Here is a 15626-nt window from a genome sequence, read left to right on the forward strand (position 1 = left end):
TGTGAGGGGCCTCGGGGGACGGGTCGCGGCGAGTGGGCTTCTTCGGCTTGCAGCGGCGCTGCTGCTTCTCCTCCCTGGGCTCTTCAGACTCTTCGGGGTCCCTGGGGTCCTTGTCCTTGGGCTCGGGCTCCTCCCCCTGCCTGGGGCCCCGGCGCTCGTGAATGCCTGGCTGTGCGCGACTAGGGGAGGTGTGGGGGCTTTGCAACTTCAGAGCGTGCAGGCGCTGGGCGAGGGACTGGCCGGAGTGGGGGTTCTTGGGCGCCACCGGGCCGCGCTCCTCTTCTGGCTCGGTCTCCGGCTCGGTGGTGGGGGCGGTCTCGGGTTCGGGGTCGGTCTCGAAATCGGTCTCAGACTCGATTTCGGACTCGGTCTCGGTCTCGGTCTCGTAGTCGAAAGATTCCTGGTACTCCAGGCACTCGGGGAGGGACAGCTCCAGGTCTGCCTCCTCGTGCTCGTGCTCGTGCTCGTGGTCGGACTCGGACTCGGGGGGCTCGGGGAATACCTGCGCGCCCGAGCGGTGGTGGGCGTTGAGGAAGCTCCGGCGCTGCTGGGCAGCCGCGCGCTGCTGGGCGCGGGCGTTGGAGGTGGCGAGGGCGCGGAGGAGCGCGATGGAGCAAGAGAGCCACAGGAGCGCGGTGGCTGCGCGGCGGCCTATGGGCGGGCACAGGTCGTTGTAATTATGGCGAGCTCGGCGCCACTGCTGAGCCCGAGACCTGCGATCCATCCTCCTCTGGGCTCACGGAGAAGCCGTCCTGCCCTCTGGCTCTGCAGAGAGAGGCTCCGAAGAAGGTGCACCTTGCGAGGTCCCAGCCCCACCTCGGTGTGAGGAGGAGGAGAGGACCCACCTCCTTGCCACTTAGAAACTTTCTACAGCTCCGCGCCGCTGCCTGCCTATCTGAGCAAAAAGGAGCGAAGGGAGGAGGTGAGGAAGGGTCTGCCTCCCAGGCTCCTCGCCGAGTCTCAGACTCTGCAGCCTAAGACCGGGAGAGGGGCCTCCGCTGGTCCTCTGCCTGGGAGAGGACAGAGGAGACTGGGGCGAGGAGAGATGGGCGGTGAGCTTCTGCGAAGTTGCGCGCCGTACTAATGCCGGGCATGTGCAGTAGGGGGCCCTCCCAGCGAGCTGCGCGGCGCGGACCCCAGTGGGCCGGCAGGTGGCAGGAGGGAACCTTGTTTGAAAGGATCTGGCGAGGTGTCGGGCAGGGAGCCTGGGGGTGCCAAGGAGCAAGCCAGCCAGCCACAGGTCCCCCGGCTGCTGGCTCCATTCTCTATGGGGTCGACCCTTCCCAGGTATTTGGGTCTCCCATGAAATGAACACAGCGTTAAGCCAGACCGGCATCTGCATGTTCAGGCCGGCGGGGCTGTAGGTGCCTGGTGATGCTTTCCCCGGCATTTTCCCAGGCCTTAATGATTTGAAGATGGTAACCTCCAGCAGTTACTAATCATGAAACCCCTTGGCAAATCTGTTACAGTGACTGCAAGAGAGATATGTCAGTCCCAAAGCAGACACCCTGCGCAGTCCCTGCACAGTCCTGGGTGTACACACAAGCATCTTCTCCAGGAAGATGCCCCACGGTGGAGGCAGTGGTTGCAAGTGTGCACCCATCGCGGCCTGAGCGGGCCTGCAAGGCAGCTCGATGGAGCCCACTGGCTGCGGAGGGCTTTTCTGTACTCTGGATTTGTAGGACTGCTTTGCTCCCTCTGGGTGCCGAGAGAGAGAAAGAGAGGGAGACGGAGACGGAGATGGAGAGAGAGAGAGAGAGAGAGAGAACCACCAGCACTACCACTAGGGCAGTGTTAGCTGCAATCCTCCCTCTGCAACTTCTCCATGCTATCTGGGCCCTGGGCACAGGCGTACTTGTGCCTGGCAAGTCCCTCTCAGGGCTGGAGGTCAGACAGCCAGCTGCACGGTAGCCTGCTCCTCATGCACCACCTCCAACCACTGCCCTAGGGCTGACCCTAAAGCTTTTATTAGACAGGTTTTCAATAAACCCATTCAACAAATATTCATCGAATGCCTAACACACACCAAGGTTTGTTCTGGGTGCTGAAGCTAGCGTAGTGAACAAAAGAAGCACTCAAGGAAAGGATATTAAGAATTCATCAGGGGGCTAGCAGGTGGCATGATGATAAAAGCACTAGACTCCCACATGGCTGACTGGTTCGAGTCCTGGACCAGGCGGCTTGCTTTCTCACTTTCCTTCTCTCTCTCTCTCTGTGTGTGTGTGTGTGTGTGTGTTCAAATTAAATAATGATGATGATGAATAAAATTAAATAATTAAAAAGTAATTGGTTGTCAATCTGGACATAATATTGTCCAGAATCCCTCTCTGCCCACCCACATGGTTTAATCTAGCTTGAATTCTCCATGAGAAAAGGATTGGCCCCTCCAGAGCGTTTGGGTGAGGGGCAGCCAGACACCACTCGGTTGGCTGTGCTTCCTCAGCCTGAAAAGTCAGACAGGCTCCGGGCGCCATGGCCTGCAGGGCGGGTGCCTGCAGTGGGAGCTCTTGAGTTCTCTCTGGAGCCTGACCATTGCTTCTGGTCTGTATGTGTCTTCAGTCTTGCCCCTCCTGTAGAGACAAAGTGCCCCTTTTGTCACAATGATAGTTCCAAAGGCGAGACAGTTCAGAGTAGTCCTTTGCATAATCTTGGAGTCCTTGGCAATGTCGACAAGTCCTGCGCGCCGGAGCGGTGGTGGGCGTTGAGGAAGCTCCGGCGCTGCTGGGCAGCCGCGCGCTGCTGGGCGCGGGCGTTGGAGGTGGCGAGGGCGCGGAGGAGCGCGATGGAGCAAGAGAGCCACAGGAGCGCGGTGGCTGCGCGGCGGCCTATGGGCGGGCACAGGTCGTTGTAATTATGGCGAGCTCGGCGCCACTGCTGAGCCCGAGACCTGCGATCCATCCTCCTCTGGGCTCACGGAGAAGCCGTCCTGCCCTCTGGCTCTGCAGAGAGAGGCTCCGAAGAAGGTGCACCTTGCGAGGTCCCAGCCCCACCTCGGTGTGAGGAGGAGGAGAGGACCCACCTCCTTGCCACTTAGAAACTTTCTACAGCTCCGCGCCGCTGCCTGCCTATCTGAGCAAAAAGGAGCGAAGGGAGGAGGTGAGGAAGGGTCTGCCTCCCAGGCTCCTCGCCGAGTCTCAGACTCTGCAGCCTAAGACCGGGAGAGGGGCCTCCGCTGGTCCTCTGCCTGGGAGAGGACAGAGGAGACTGGGGCGAGGAGAGATGGGCGGTGAGCTTCTGCGAAGTTGCGCGCCGTACTAATGCCGGGCATGTGCAGTAGGGGGCCCTCCCAGCGAGCTGCGCGGCGCGGACCCCAGTGGGCCGGCAGGTGGCAGGAGGGAACCTTGTTTGAAAGGATCTGGCGAGGTGTCGGGCAGGGAGCCTGGGGGTGCCAAGGAGCAAGCCAGCCAGCCACAGGTCCCCCGGCTGCTGGCTCCATTCTCTATGGGGTCGACCCTTCCCAGGTATTTGGGTCTCCCATGAAATGAACACAGCGTTAAGCCAGACCGGCATCTGCATGTTCAGGCCGGCGGGGCTGTAGGTGCCTGGTGATGCTTTCCCCGGCATTTTCCCAGGCCTTAATGATTTGAAGATGGTAACCTCCAGCAGTTACTAATCATGAAACCCCTTGGCAAATCTGTTACAGTGACTGCAAGAGAGATATGTCAGTCCCAAAGCAGACACCCTGCGCAGTCCCTGCACAGTCCTGGGTGTACACACAAGCATCTTCTCCAGGAAGATGCCCCACGGTGGAGGCAGTGGTTGCAAGTGTGCACCCATCGCGGCCTGAGCGGGCCTGCAAGGCAGCTCGATGGAGCCCACTGGCTGCGGAGGGCTTTTCTGTACTCTGGATTTGTAGGACTGCTTTGCTCCCTCTGGGTGCCGAGAGAGAGAAAGAGAGGGAGACGGAGACGGAGATGGAGAGAGAGAGAGAGAGAGAGAGAGAACCACCAGCACTACCACTAGGGCAGTGTTAGCTGCAATCCTCCCTCTGCAACTTCTCCATGCTATCTGGGCCCTGGGCACAGGCGTACTTGTGCCTGGCAAGTCCCTCTCAGGGCTGGAGGTCAGACAGCCAGCTGCACGGTAGCCTGCTCCTCATGCACCACCTCCAACCACTGCCCTAGGGCTGACCCTAAAGCTTTTATTAGACAGGTTTTCAATAAACCCATTCAACAAATATTCATCGAATGCCTAACACACACCAAGGTTTGTTCTGGGTGCTGAAGCTAGCGTAGTGAACAAAAGAAGCACTCAAGGAAAGGATATTAAGAATTCATCAGGGGGCTAGCAGGTGGCATGATGATAAAAGCACTAGACTCCCACATGGCTGACTGGTTCGAGTCCTGGACCAGGCGGCTTGCTTTCTCACTTTCCTTCTCTCTCTCTCTCTGTGTGTGTGTGTGTGTGTGTGTTCAAATTAAATAATGATGATGATGAATAAAATTAAATAATTAAAAAGTAATTGGTTGTCAATCTGGACATAATATTGTCCAGAATCCCTCTCTGCCCACCCACATGGTTTAATCTAGCTTGAATTCTCCATGAGAAAAGGATTGGCCCCTCCAGAGCGTTTGGGTGAGGGGCAGCCAGACACCACTCGGTTGGCTGTGCTTCCTCAGCCTGAAAAGTCAGACAGGCTCCGGGCGCCATGGCCTGCAGGGCGGGTGCCTGCAGTGGGAGCTCTTGAGTTCTCTCTGGAGCCTGACCATTGCTTCTGGTCTGTATGTGTCTTCAGTCTTGCCCCTCCTGTAGAGACAAAGTGCCCCTTTTGTCACAATGATAGTTCCAAAGGCGAGACAGTTCAGAGTAGTCCTTTGCATAATCTTGGAGTCCTTGGCAATGTCGACAAGTCTGCTGCACTCGAGCTCGCGTCGTAGGTCGGGTTCCTCTCCACTGAGTCGATGTAGGCAGACGTAAAGAAATGACCATCAGACCAGCCGATGGCGTAATGGTTACGGCGCTGTACTCCCATAGTCAACCGAGGTTTGAGTCCCCAATCAGGCGGCTTAAAACTTATGCCAGGCTCATGTGTGTATGTGCCCAAAAAATCCCAGAGGAGAATGGAGAGGGGATTACAGCATGGCCATCTCCCCTGGGAGGGGTGATTTCGTGTTTTCTGCCTCCCCGTCTCTCTCTCCAGCGAGCCCACATGCCCTATAGCAAAAAAACAAACAAACAAAAAACAGATCTCTCTTTTTAAAAAAAGGAATGAAAGAAAAGGCTCCACCTCTTCTCATTCTGGGCTTTTCCTCTGAGGTGGTCACCACGCTGCCTCCCGGAACTCCTGCCTGGTGGCTTAGGCGTGCACCCTCAGCCATTCCTCACCATGGTGGGACTCAGCCCCACACCATGCCTGTTGTAAAGCTGCCAGACCAGGGTTATGCCAGCGAGAAGGCGTGGCTCGGTGTGCCGAGAGCCTCCTCCGTGTCCCAGGTGGTGCCTATCTTGCATCTCGCATTTTGAGAGTCATTTGGCAGCATTAAAATACTGACTGGTCCTAATTAAGTGGGGCTGATGTAGCAAACCCTGCCCAGGGACGAGTGGCCACATTCCAGTTGTGTCCTGCTCCGACACTGTGCAGAGAAACCGAAGGGCCCTATGAGCACCAGCACCTGCATGGCGGTGGTCATGGTGTGAGCTGGGCAGGGTTGCTTGGTCGCTAGCCCTCAGTCCTGGCTGACGGGACGTCCTAAGGGGTCTGTGTGCATTCACCCACCAGCTTGCTTTCTGGCAGTGAAGCACAGCTCTGCTGGCAGTGAGCAGGGCATGAAGACATTGTTCAAGCTGACTTCAGGGATACTGGGGAGAGAACCAGGAATACTCGGGTGCAGGCAAAGGGCCTTCCCATGGAAACTGAGCCAACTGTCGGCAGCAAGCTGGACTCTGAGCCTTGTGCGCACGTTAAGAAAGTCCTTCATTTTTCAGATGGACAATGGAGATGGCAGCCCAGAGTCGATTGGCAAATATAGATATGCCGAAATTGCCTACGTTATTAAAAATGTGTGTTACATGATACAGAGTTTTGGACTAGATGCTGCATTAGCAATGGGCTTTCTTTGCAAGATGCATTTTAATCAGCAAATGAACATTTAACAAAACACTGCCTTTTAGAGCCCCAGTCATGCCTGGTTACAGGTCCGTGCCAGTGTCCACTCAGTGCAGGTCACAGGACGAGCAGGGCCACTGCCCTGAAATCCCGTTGCATCTGACATCTAGTGCCGAGGTCGAGCACATGGATCTGTGCAGAAAATGCTCTTTAAAATGCATTGCGTGCATGACTTTAGAAAGTGTTTGCTGCAGAGTGAATTTCAAAAAGGAGTAAGTGGGTGATGAACGACCTCAGTTGTTAGCAGCCTGAGGAACAAGGGCTGTGTCTGTCTTCTGGCAAATAAAGTGGTCATCTGTCACCTTTGGAGCTTAGCTGGAGGGAGGCTCCTCAGTCACTGGGCAGGAAAGCACAGGTTCAAGTTCATTACGGCACCAGAAAATAAGGTTTTTGTTTGGATGAATTGGGAAAAGTACTGTCTTCAGCCCCTTAACGGATTGTAGTGTGGAAGGGGCTGTAAAATTTATTTTTTGTAGCTCCAGAGGGCAAAAGTTGAACCTATGAGTAGAAGGCGTGACAGGTTTCAGCTCAACACAGGAAGAAGAGTCTAACAATTAGGGCTCTGAAGTGGGATGGGCTGCCGGGAGGTGGCTGGCTCTTTGTCAGAAGTGGTGTTAAGTCAAAGGGTAGACGATCAGGCTGGAGAAGTTGCCGGTGGTGCTCTCGAGCTGGGCAGAGTGGGACCTTAATGCCCCCAAAGTCCCTCCCGTCTCAGCCTCTGCTCCTGTGAACAGCTAGAGGCTTCCGGAGAGGGGCCCAGGCGCTGTTGACAGACATGACTTTTCCACTTCGCCTCTATTTTGAAAACAGTTGAAAGTGCAAGGGGCCCAGTGACAGGAAGGAATGTTAGGTGGCAGCTCAAGACGTGGGCACACAGGTGTGTGTGGAGGGGCTTTCACAACTGGGGAGGGCTCCGAGGCTCTTTCTTCAACAACTCCCTCACCGAGGCGAAGAGCTTGTCAAGACCATCGGTCAGTCACATCGTCCTCTTCGCTGCCGTCCGGAGCCGACTCAGAAATCACACATGAAACTGGCTGTTTAGCAGTCATGAATCGAGTCACATCTGTGACCAGCACACTCTTCAGGCAGGGCATCGTAGGGAGATGGAAGGAGCGTGGCGTGGCGGTCCTTGCTGTCACTGCAGCATGCCCCAGGTGTGAAGGCAGACCTAGTGGGCTCGGACCAGTGAGTCACAAAGTAGACCAGGGTGTCGAATGACAGCCACTCGAATCGGAAGTCCAGTGCATCTGTGGTTTTTCTGAAAGATGTGGGTTTTACCTGACGTGACTGTGAGATTCGAATTTGATTTTTCTCAAAGCCTGCGGGAGAGCTGCTTTCTGTCCAGCTGCCCTGTGTGCTCCGTGTGCAGATCCGTGTGCCGGCTGCTCGGGGGAGACAGGGATCATGTGAGTTCTCAGTCTCTCAGATAGTTGTCCTGGGTCCCAGAGACACGTTTTTCCAGGGTGAGAGTCAGATGAAGGGTGGGTTCTGCTCTGCTCGGTGAGTGAGTGTGATCACTCTTGAACCTGATTTCCGGACAGTCATTGCAAAGGCCTATTTTTGCAGATGAGGAGCTTTTCAGACGTCCCTTTGGTCAGAAATGAATTCAGGGTGCTTGCCGGGCTTCCCGCCCTCACTGCGGCAGTCAGCCAGTGTGGCTCAGTCCCACCCGGGACCCCGCACTGCTGCCCTCAGCTGCCTCCCCAAGGGGCCTGGGTACAGCCAGGGGCCTTTGGCTCTGTCTCTCAGGTCTCTGTTTTGCTGTCTTTCGGGCGGCACCGGGGCCGCTTGGCTCTCCCGATTTCATGACTTGGGGGTGCCGTCCAGGGTGGAAGGAGACAATAGGAGGAAATGGTCACCTTCTTGCCGGGGTTGGCCTCTGTCCAGGCCATTGTCAGGACTACAATACAGTATTTGTATCACTCGTTTTTATAGGGCGGCAGGATCAGATATGAGCCAGGCTCCTGTGCACGGGGATTGTTAGGGTTGTCTTCACAGGAGCTGCCTCCCTTCCCCTCCCTCCCTGCTCTGTCCAGGCCCTTGCGGCGGGGCTGCACCTGTCTCCCTGCCCTCCTCACCCCCCGTCCCAGGTCTGGGAGCCTCTGGCTCACACAGCACTGCGGCTTCACCACGTCCCCCCTGGTGCCTCCTCTGCTCCGGCTGCAGCCTTCCTTCCCGGGGTCCCTGGAATAACTCTGTAGAGCTGCTACTGCAGAAACAGGGACTGGGTTGTCTGTCCGCCTGCACGGACTCAGGCTGGCCTCTCTGGTTCTGTGTCATGGCCAGCTCCAAGGAGACCCCTGCCTGGGCAGTTCAGGCCTCAGACGTCCACCCTGCCCTGCACCTTGGCCTCCGCCTGCAGCCAGGGCCTGTTGGGTAGAAACACGGTGGCACCTTGGCTGTCAGGAATGTTGTCGGAGCTCTGTCCTTTGTGCAGCTCTCCTGGACACCCGCCTTTCCCCGGCATTGGCACTGACGCCAACAGACTGCCAGTGACATTTTCCTCACCGCTGCTGAGTCTCACTTCACCCTTCAGGCTTGGGCAGGGAGCGAGCACCCCGAGGGAGCAGCCCTCTGCCCGTGGTTCAGGCGCAGGCCTGGAGGTCCTTGCGCCCGCGAGGAGATCTGTTTTCTGAGAGATGGGGCTTCTGTGTGGAGACCCTTAATGACAGGCTGACGAGGCAGGGCTCTGCCGTCAGCCCAGCTGGTCATGGGGAGCTGGACTGTGCCCGACAATTGGAGGGCTCTCCGTATTTGGGGTGATTTTCACTGGGCTTTGTTTTCCCTAAAGTGCCTGTGCCGACCCTGCTTGCCCGCTGCAGTGTAAGGCACGCAGGCCGGACTGTCAGCCAGGCAGGGGCAGGGGATTGATCCGGGTCCCCCATAATCCGATCAGCTCCATGCAGGGCGTGTCCTGGCTGTCCTGCCTCTGCTTCCTTCCAGCTCGGTTTCCACTTCCGTCTTTTCTTTCTCCTTCTTTCCTTGCGCGTAAGACCTCGCCTGCATGATCTGTGGGGCGAGTCCCCCTCAGGACCCAGCAGACGTGACTGTGCTGATGCGGAACTGAGCCGGCGCTGTGTGCTGGACTGGCCCTGGGCTCCCCCACACTCACTGTTCCAGCTGAAAACCACCAGAACGTGGGAGTCCTTATTTTTGTTCATCTAGACAATCACTTATTTAATTTTTTATTATTATTTTTAAGTTTGCTATAGGGCACGTGTGCTCACCAGAGACAGGGAGAGTGAGAAAGAGAGCTACCAGGACTAGGGAACCAGCAGTTAGCGTAATGGCTATGTCGCTGGACTCCCACGTAGTCGACCGCGGTTCACGTCCCGGACCCGGTGGCTTAAAACTCACGCCGGGCGCGTGTGCGTACGTGCCCAAGATCCCGAGAGGAGAATGGAGGAGAAGGGATTGCGGCGTGACCATCCCCCCTGGGGGGTGATTTCTCGCTTTCTGTCTCTATCTCTCTCTCTGTCTGTCTGGCGAGCGCACGCGCCCTATAGCGAAAAAACCTCTCCAAAAAAAAAAAAAAAAAAAAAAATGGAGCTACCAGGACTCTGAACTGCAGTTGGCCCTGTGGGAGTCGAGCGCCTCAACCACCACGCCACCTGCTGGCCCTGACACCCACTTCGGAACCACACCACTCCCTCCCTGCTCTTCACCAGTGTGGGAGCACGAACGGGCCACCCTCCAGCCACAATCCGTGTAGTCGGCAAGCCACGCTGCGAGAAGGCTGAGTGCTGCCCCGGGCCCGCGGTCGCTGCAGGGGCCTGGGGAAGGGGCGTGGCCTCTCTGACCCTCGCACTAGCGGTTAGAGAACAAGATCTGCTTGGCTGCACTGGGGCTTTTGCTCACCAACACCCTAGGATGAGGTGGTGTGGGCGAGAGGTGAGCTTGGAAAGTAACAGAGAAGGTTTTTAAAATCCCATCAGGTAATCTTCGTCTTGCCATTGGACATGCTGCTCGCTGCTCAATGAGTTTTTTGTAAAAAAAAAAAAAGGAAAAACCAAGAACTTCCTCTCCACAGTTGAAGCAAGATGGTTTTGAAAGACATCTCTCTAGAGGGCCAGCAGGTGGCATGGTGGTAAAAATGCTGAACTCCCACATGGCCGAGCATGGTTCAAGTCCTGGACCTGGTGGCTTGCTTTCTCATTTTCCCTCTCTCTCTCACTCTGTCCCTCTCTGGTCAAATTGAAAATAAATAAATAAATAAAGTTGCATAAAATCGTTCTTTAAAAAAAAAGAAAAGAAAGACATCTCTCTGTCCTGAATGTTGAGTATTGGCATGTTGGGGGGTAGAAGTTACGGTTTTTGGGAGTTCCTCCTCTGCGTTCAATTGTGAGGTTTTCCCAGTGCTTCCCTGGAATTGGTTTAGACTTCACAAGCCTGTTTTTGGTTTTGTTTGCCTTTTTTTTTTTTTTTTTTTAATGTATTGCAAGGTCTGTGGAGGCAAGCGTCTTCTCACTGAATATTCTCTTAGAATTCTCTGGGGACCAGCAGATGGCATCCAGTTGCCTGACTCTCATGTAGTCAACCACAGTTCTAGCCCTGGACCTGGCAGCTTAAAACTCATGTCGGGTGCATGTCCATGCGTGCCCGAGATCTGAAGAGGAAAATGGAGAAGGAATTGCAGTATGGCCATACACCTAAGAGGGTGACACCTCTCCGTCTCTCCAGCGAGCACACCCACCCTATTACAAAAGTCTCTCTCTTAGAACAGGGATAGTTTTTTGTCCATTTATTGTTCTATATGAATTTAAGAACAACTTTTTTATTAAATTTGTCATGACCTTGGTGATATTTTGACCAGAACTGCATTCAATATGTAAATTAAGTTAAGAAATATTGTCATCTTTTTGGCATTTAGTCTTTTCAAAAATTTATTTATCATTATTAATTTTTTTAGAGGTTTTTGCTATAGGGCACATGCTCTCACCTGAAAGACGGAGACAGACAGAAAGTGAGAAGGTGCCCCCGGGGGGACGGCCACGCCGCAATCCCTTCTTCTCCATTCTCCTCTCGGGATCTTGGGCAAGCACGTACATGTGTCCGGTGTGAGTTTAAGCCACCAGGTCTGGGACTCGAACCGTGGTTCATGGGAGTCCAGCAGTATAGCCATTACGCCAACTGCTGGTCCAGTCATTTGGGGTTTTAAAAAGAAATAAGACGGTATCTTGTGAAAGGGACTCAGCAGAACTGCTGAAGAGGAGCAGCCAGAAGCCAGATTTGGAATAAGACATGTCTGCACAGAAATCTTGCCTCCCTCTGCTTCCTCGCTGACCAGTAACAGTGGTGGTGGTAGGGGGTGAGGTGGGGGCAGTGGTGTGGGGGTGATGTGGGTAGTGGTGATGTGAGGAGGATGGTCACAGTAGTGGCAGTACTGACAATGATGGTAGTGGTGAGGTGATGTGAGAGTAGTGGTGATGGTGGGAGGGGGTGATGTGGGCAGTGGTGATGGTGGGAAGGGTGATGTGGGCAGTGGTGATGCGGGGAGGATGACCACAGTAGTGGCGGTACTGATGATGATCATGGAGGACATGGTAGTGGTGGTAGTGTGGTGGTGGTGGTTCTGGAATGATAGCAGTGGCAGTGATGGGAGTGGTCATGGTGGTGGTGTGGTAGTAATGATGCTGGTGGCAGTGGCAGTGATGGGAGTGGTCATGGTGGTGGTGTGGTAGTAATCATGCTGGTGGCAGTGGTGGCAGTGGTGATGATCGTGGTGGTGATGGCAGTGATGGAAATGATGGTGGTCATGCAGTGGTGGTTCTGGTAAAGGCAGGGACAGTGGTGGTGGTGGATGTGATGGTAGTGATGTGACAAGGGTGGTAAAAGCCAAGAAGTGAGAACGAGTGGGACAGTCCAAGGAGCCCAGCCAAGCTGGAAGGCTAAATAAAGTTGCAGAAGCAGTTGGATTTCCTCTGTATGAATTTCCAGTTTTCTTTTTGTGCTCTCTTGATGGTAAGTCTTAGAAGCCACTAGAATTAATTTACAGCACAGGGTCATAAACAAAGGAACTTCAAAAAAGTATGGAAAAAATGGAATTAAAGTATGAGTTTATTTTTGAAATCCATGCGTAACATCTTCATAATATGCACTTTCCATTTTGAAGACCCCCCAGGGTGTCTGTGGTTCCAAGACTGTGTGGTGAGCAAAGGCCAACCTGCTCTCCGCGCTCTGCACGTGCGCTGGGGCTGCAGCTGTGAGCCGTCACCCCGGGGCGGTCTCGGCACAGCCGGTGCTCAGGGCACTGGGAAAGAAACACGCTCTTTCCAGAGCACACAGCGGCGGGGGCTGCCCAGACCCGGAAACATCAGGGAACACTTCCCCCAGAAAGTGAGACTTGCATGCTAGACCTGGGAGCTGCAGGCCGCCGCGGGCAGCCGGGGTGCGGTTCCCAGGCCAGGAGCTGGCGGGCACTCCCGGGAGAGCAGTAGTGTGTTCATGCCCTCCAGTGGGAAGCAGCTGAGTGTGTGGGAACTCAGGAGGTGAGCAGAACTGGAGGACAGGAAAATGAGACTGGAGGGGTGGGTAGGGGCTGCCATGAAGTGCCTCATCGGCCCTGCCAGACGAAATGCAGTCTACATGGTCTGCAGTAGCCTCAGAGCACCAGGTAGCCCCGTCCTGAAGGCAGAGCGGTCCAGAATCAAGTTGTCTCTTCCGAAGCTCTCTTAGGTCTGCGTAGGGAGGGGAAGCTAGAGTAGATTGTAGCTGGGTCTGAGGGGTTTGGTTCTAGAAGTACTAACCGGCTGCGGTGAGAGTGGCTTGGAGGTTGTTTAGGAGGTCGACTCTCAAGGCTTGGGGACAGCATGGATGTGGAGGATGGTGTCTAGGTGGAACTAGATGGAAGTGGGTGCCCTCCGCTTAGCTGGGGTGAGGGTGGCAGGCAGGTGTGGATGGCAGGAGGCCATGCAGTCCTGTGTCAGGAGCTGGAAGTGTCCTGGGCCACACATGAGAAGGTGCTGAGTAGGCAGAAGAATGTTCTCAACCCCAAGCTCAATGGAGGGGCCGTCAGGGAGGCAGAACGTTCTAGAGCTAAGGGAGGTAAGGGGGCTCTCCAGATTGAGTTTCCAAGAGAGTTGTCAAGGACGGAAGTTGTCCCATGGCTGGGAGGGACGGGGTCCGTCAGGCCTTAACCCCTTTCACGGTAAACCAAGGCTGAGAGAGGGATTTGGGACCCGCAGGGTATGGGCGAATCCAGCTACGGCGAACACATCCCGGCAGGTGCGGGGCCTCTGCACAGAGGGGTTGCAGGCCGGCCCCGACAGCAGCCCTCTTGATAGCACGTCTATTTTTTGTCAGAACCAAATGGACAGGTCACAGCGTCACATTCTTTGTCGATCACTCTCGAGCTGACATTCCGCCAGCTCTTAAAGGAAGATCAGAGCGAGGGCTTGCTGGGGTGACTTGGAGGCCAGAAATAGCTGTGCAGTGGCCCTGACGTCCCGCCTGCAGGGCCCCACGGCTGCCAGGGAGGTCCAGCCACGGCTGGAGCCAGTTACTCGGCGACACTGCCCTTCTCCGCTGGTTGTTGGAGTGCCAGTTACTGCTTAGAACGGGCCCCGAGCGTGAGGGTGAAGGTACCAGAAGGGCACATGGTTCTCCCAGGGCCCTGTCTGAGTGTCTGCTTGCTGAAGCCTGTGACCCTCGGCGGCATCCACTGGCTGTGACCTCAGCCTCATGTGTGGCTGCCCGTGAGTGACAGGGATGCAACATGTAATGTAGGGTGCCCAGCAGAGCAAAGGCCAGGGCCACCACAGCCCCCAGCGGCCTCCTCGCCAGTGTCCCTGAGGCCACCACCTCGCACACACGGCTGAGTGCCCAGAGTGTCGCCATGACAGACACAGGTCGCAGGCCGGCAGTTGCGTGGTGGTTGGGGTGGCTGGATCCCACACGGCTAAGTGCGATTTCAAGGCTTCGGGGACCAGAGGGACACACTGGGCGTGCGCGTACCCGCCCAGAGTCCCGAGGTGAAGGGACGGTGGCCTGGCTGTCCCCGCGAGGGAACGACTTCTCGCTTGCTCTCTCTTTCTCTCTTTGTTTTTACTCCCTCTCTCCCTTTCTCCAGAACCGACCCGGTTCAGACCACTGCTGAGGGCAATGCTGGCGAGCTCGGGAGTGCTCCAGTTCCAGACTGCGGCTTCTCCCCGTCACTTGGTCGTTCAGACCCCAGGGATAGACCGCCCCTTCTAGTGCTGGGCGCAGACAGTTTAAACGGGGAGCTACTGCCTTGTAAAGAATGCCCCCCAACCTCTTAGAGCTGGCGGCCCTCCAGCCCCACCCTGATCGCTGCAGGCATGGACGTTAGTCACGGCGCATGCCGAGGGCTGCCGGGCGATGTCACCCAGCTGGGACCTTTCTGAGTGGAAGGTGCTGCTGGCAGAGCAGGGTAAACCAGACCCCCCAGCCCAGCTGTGTAGGCACCCGAGTTTTCCTCATAAAGACATTGGCACTACCAATACAACACTGCCATCACGAGCCAATTAAGTTATAAAATAAAATTAATATTATTTCCAATAATTACTTGACTTTATTATTTTAAAAATTTTTAATTTTATTTATTAATTTTAAAGGTTTATTTATTTATTTAATTCCATTTGTTATTCTAATTAGTATTGTTATTTTAATTTGACCAGAGAGAGACAGAAAGAGAGAAAGGGAAAGCGAGAAAGCAAGCCACCAGGTCTGGGACTTGAACTGTGATCAGCTATGTGGGAATCCAGTACCCTTAACCAACGTGCCATCTGCTGACCCCCATTATTATTATTTTTTAAATTTGCTATAGGGCATATGCGCACACCAGAAAGAGACAGGGGAGCAGGGACGTGAGAAAGGAAGCTGTCAGGTCTGGGACTCAGACCTCTGTCGGCCATGTGTGAGTCCAGCACCTTGACCACCATGCCACCTGCTGGCCCCATTATTATTTTTAAATTTGTTACAGAGCATGTGTGCTCACCAGAAACCGACCCGGGGGGAGATTAATGTCTAAGGAAGGTAATGTTCCTCCTGCTGCTGCCTCCCTCAGACTTCAGTGCTCTCCACCTGCCCCACCCTGTAAGTGCACCTGCTGGTTTTCTTTGGGTTCCCCACTCTCCTTATGCGATGAGTTCATCTTTAAAGGAAAATGGTAGCAGAGATAGCAAAAGCTTACCAATGGCACCTGTCTTCTGGTGGAGTGTTTAAGTACAGGTGACAATAAACACAGAGCTGGAAAGGGACAGATGGCCCTGGTCCTCCCGAGAATGGCATGAGTGCCGCCTCGCCATGCCACTCCCTGTGCTCAGTCTGTTCATGGACCCGTAGGCATACCCGTCTGGCCCCGGGGGAAGATGGTGGTCGTGAGAGGTGGTCTTGTGTGTTAACATGCGTTTTCCACCAAAGGGGACATTTTTTTTTCTTTTTTTTTTTTTAGAGAGACAGGGGAAGAGAGAGGGAAAGTGTGTGTGTGGGGGGAGACAGCATCCCCAATACAGTCTTTTTTTTTTTTTGAGAGGGTTTTGCTATAGGGCACGTGCGCTCG

At 55.0% G+C, this 15626-nt stretch overlaps 1 protein-coding gene and 1 long non-coding RNA gene across 2 annotated transcripts in view; one reads left to right on the top strand and one right to left on the bottom strand.

Annotated features, from left to right (window-relative positions):
• LOC102501321 (neuroendocrine secretory protein 55) overlaps positions 1–917 on the bottom strand; it is a 55461-nt gene extending 54544 nt beyond the window's left edge. Inside the window, exon 1 of the mRNA XM_006141967.3 lies at positions 11–917. Within this exon, the coding sequence (XP_006142029.1) occupies positions 11–724 (714 nt within the window). The 5' untranslated portion in view covers positions 725–917. The remainder of the gene's footprint in view (positions 1–10) is intronic.
• Positions 918–2695: 1778 nt separating this feature from the next.
• LOC106733301 (uncharacterized) overlaps positions 2696–15626 on the top strand; it is a 24778-nt gene continuing 11847 nt past the window's right edge. Inside the window, exon 1 of the long non-coding RNA XR_001369434.2 lies at positions 2696–3096. This is a non-coding gene — a long non-coding RNA (uncharacterized LOC106733301). The remainder of the gene's footprint in view (positions 3097–15626) is intronic.

Source organism: Tupaia chinensis, unplaced genomic scaffold, assembly GCF_000334495.1.
Source record: "Tupaia chinensis unplaced genomic scaffold, TupChi_1.0 Scaffold000066_1, whole genome shotgun sequence".
NCBI classification, from domain to species: domain Eukaryota; kingdom Metazoa; phylum Chordata; class Mammalia; order Scandentia; family Tupaiidae; genus Tupaia; species Tupaia belangeri.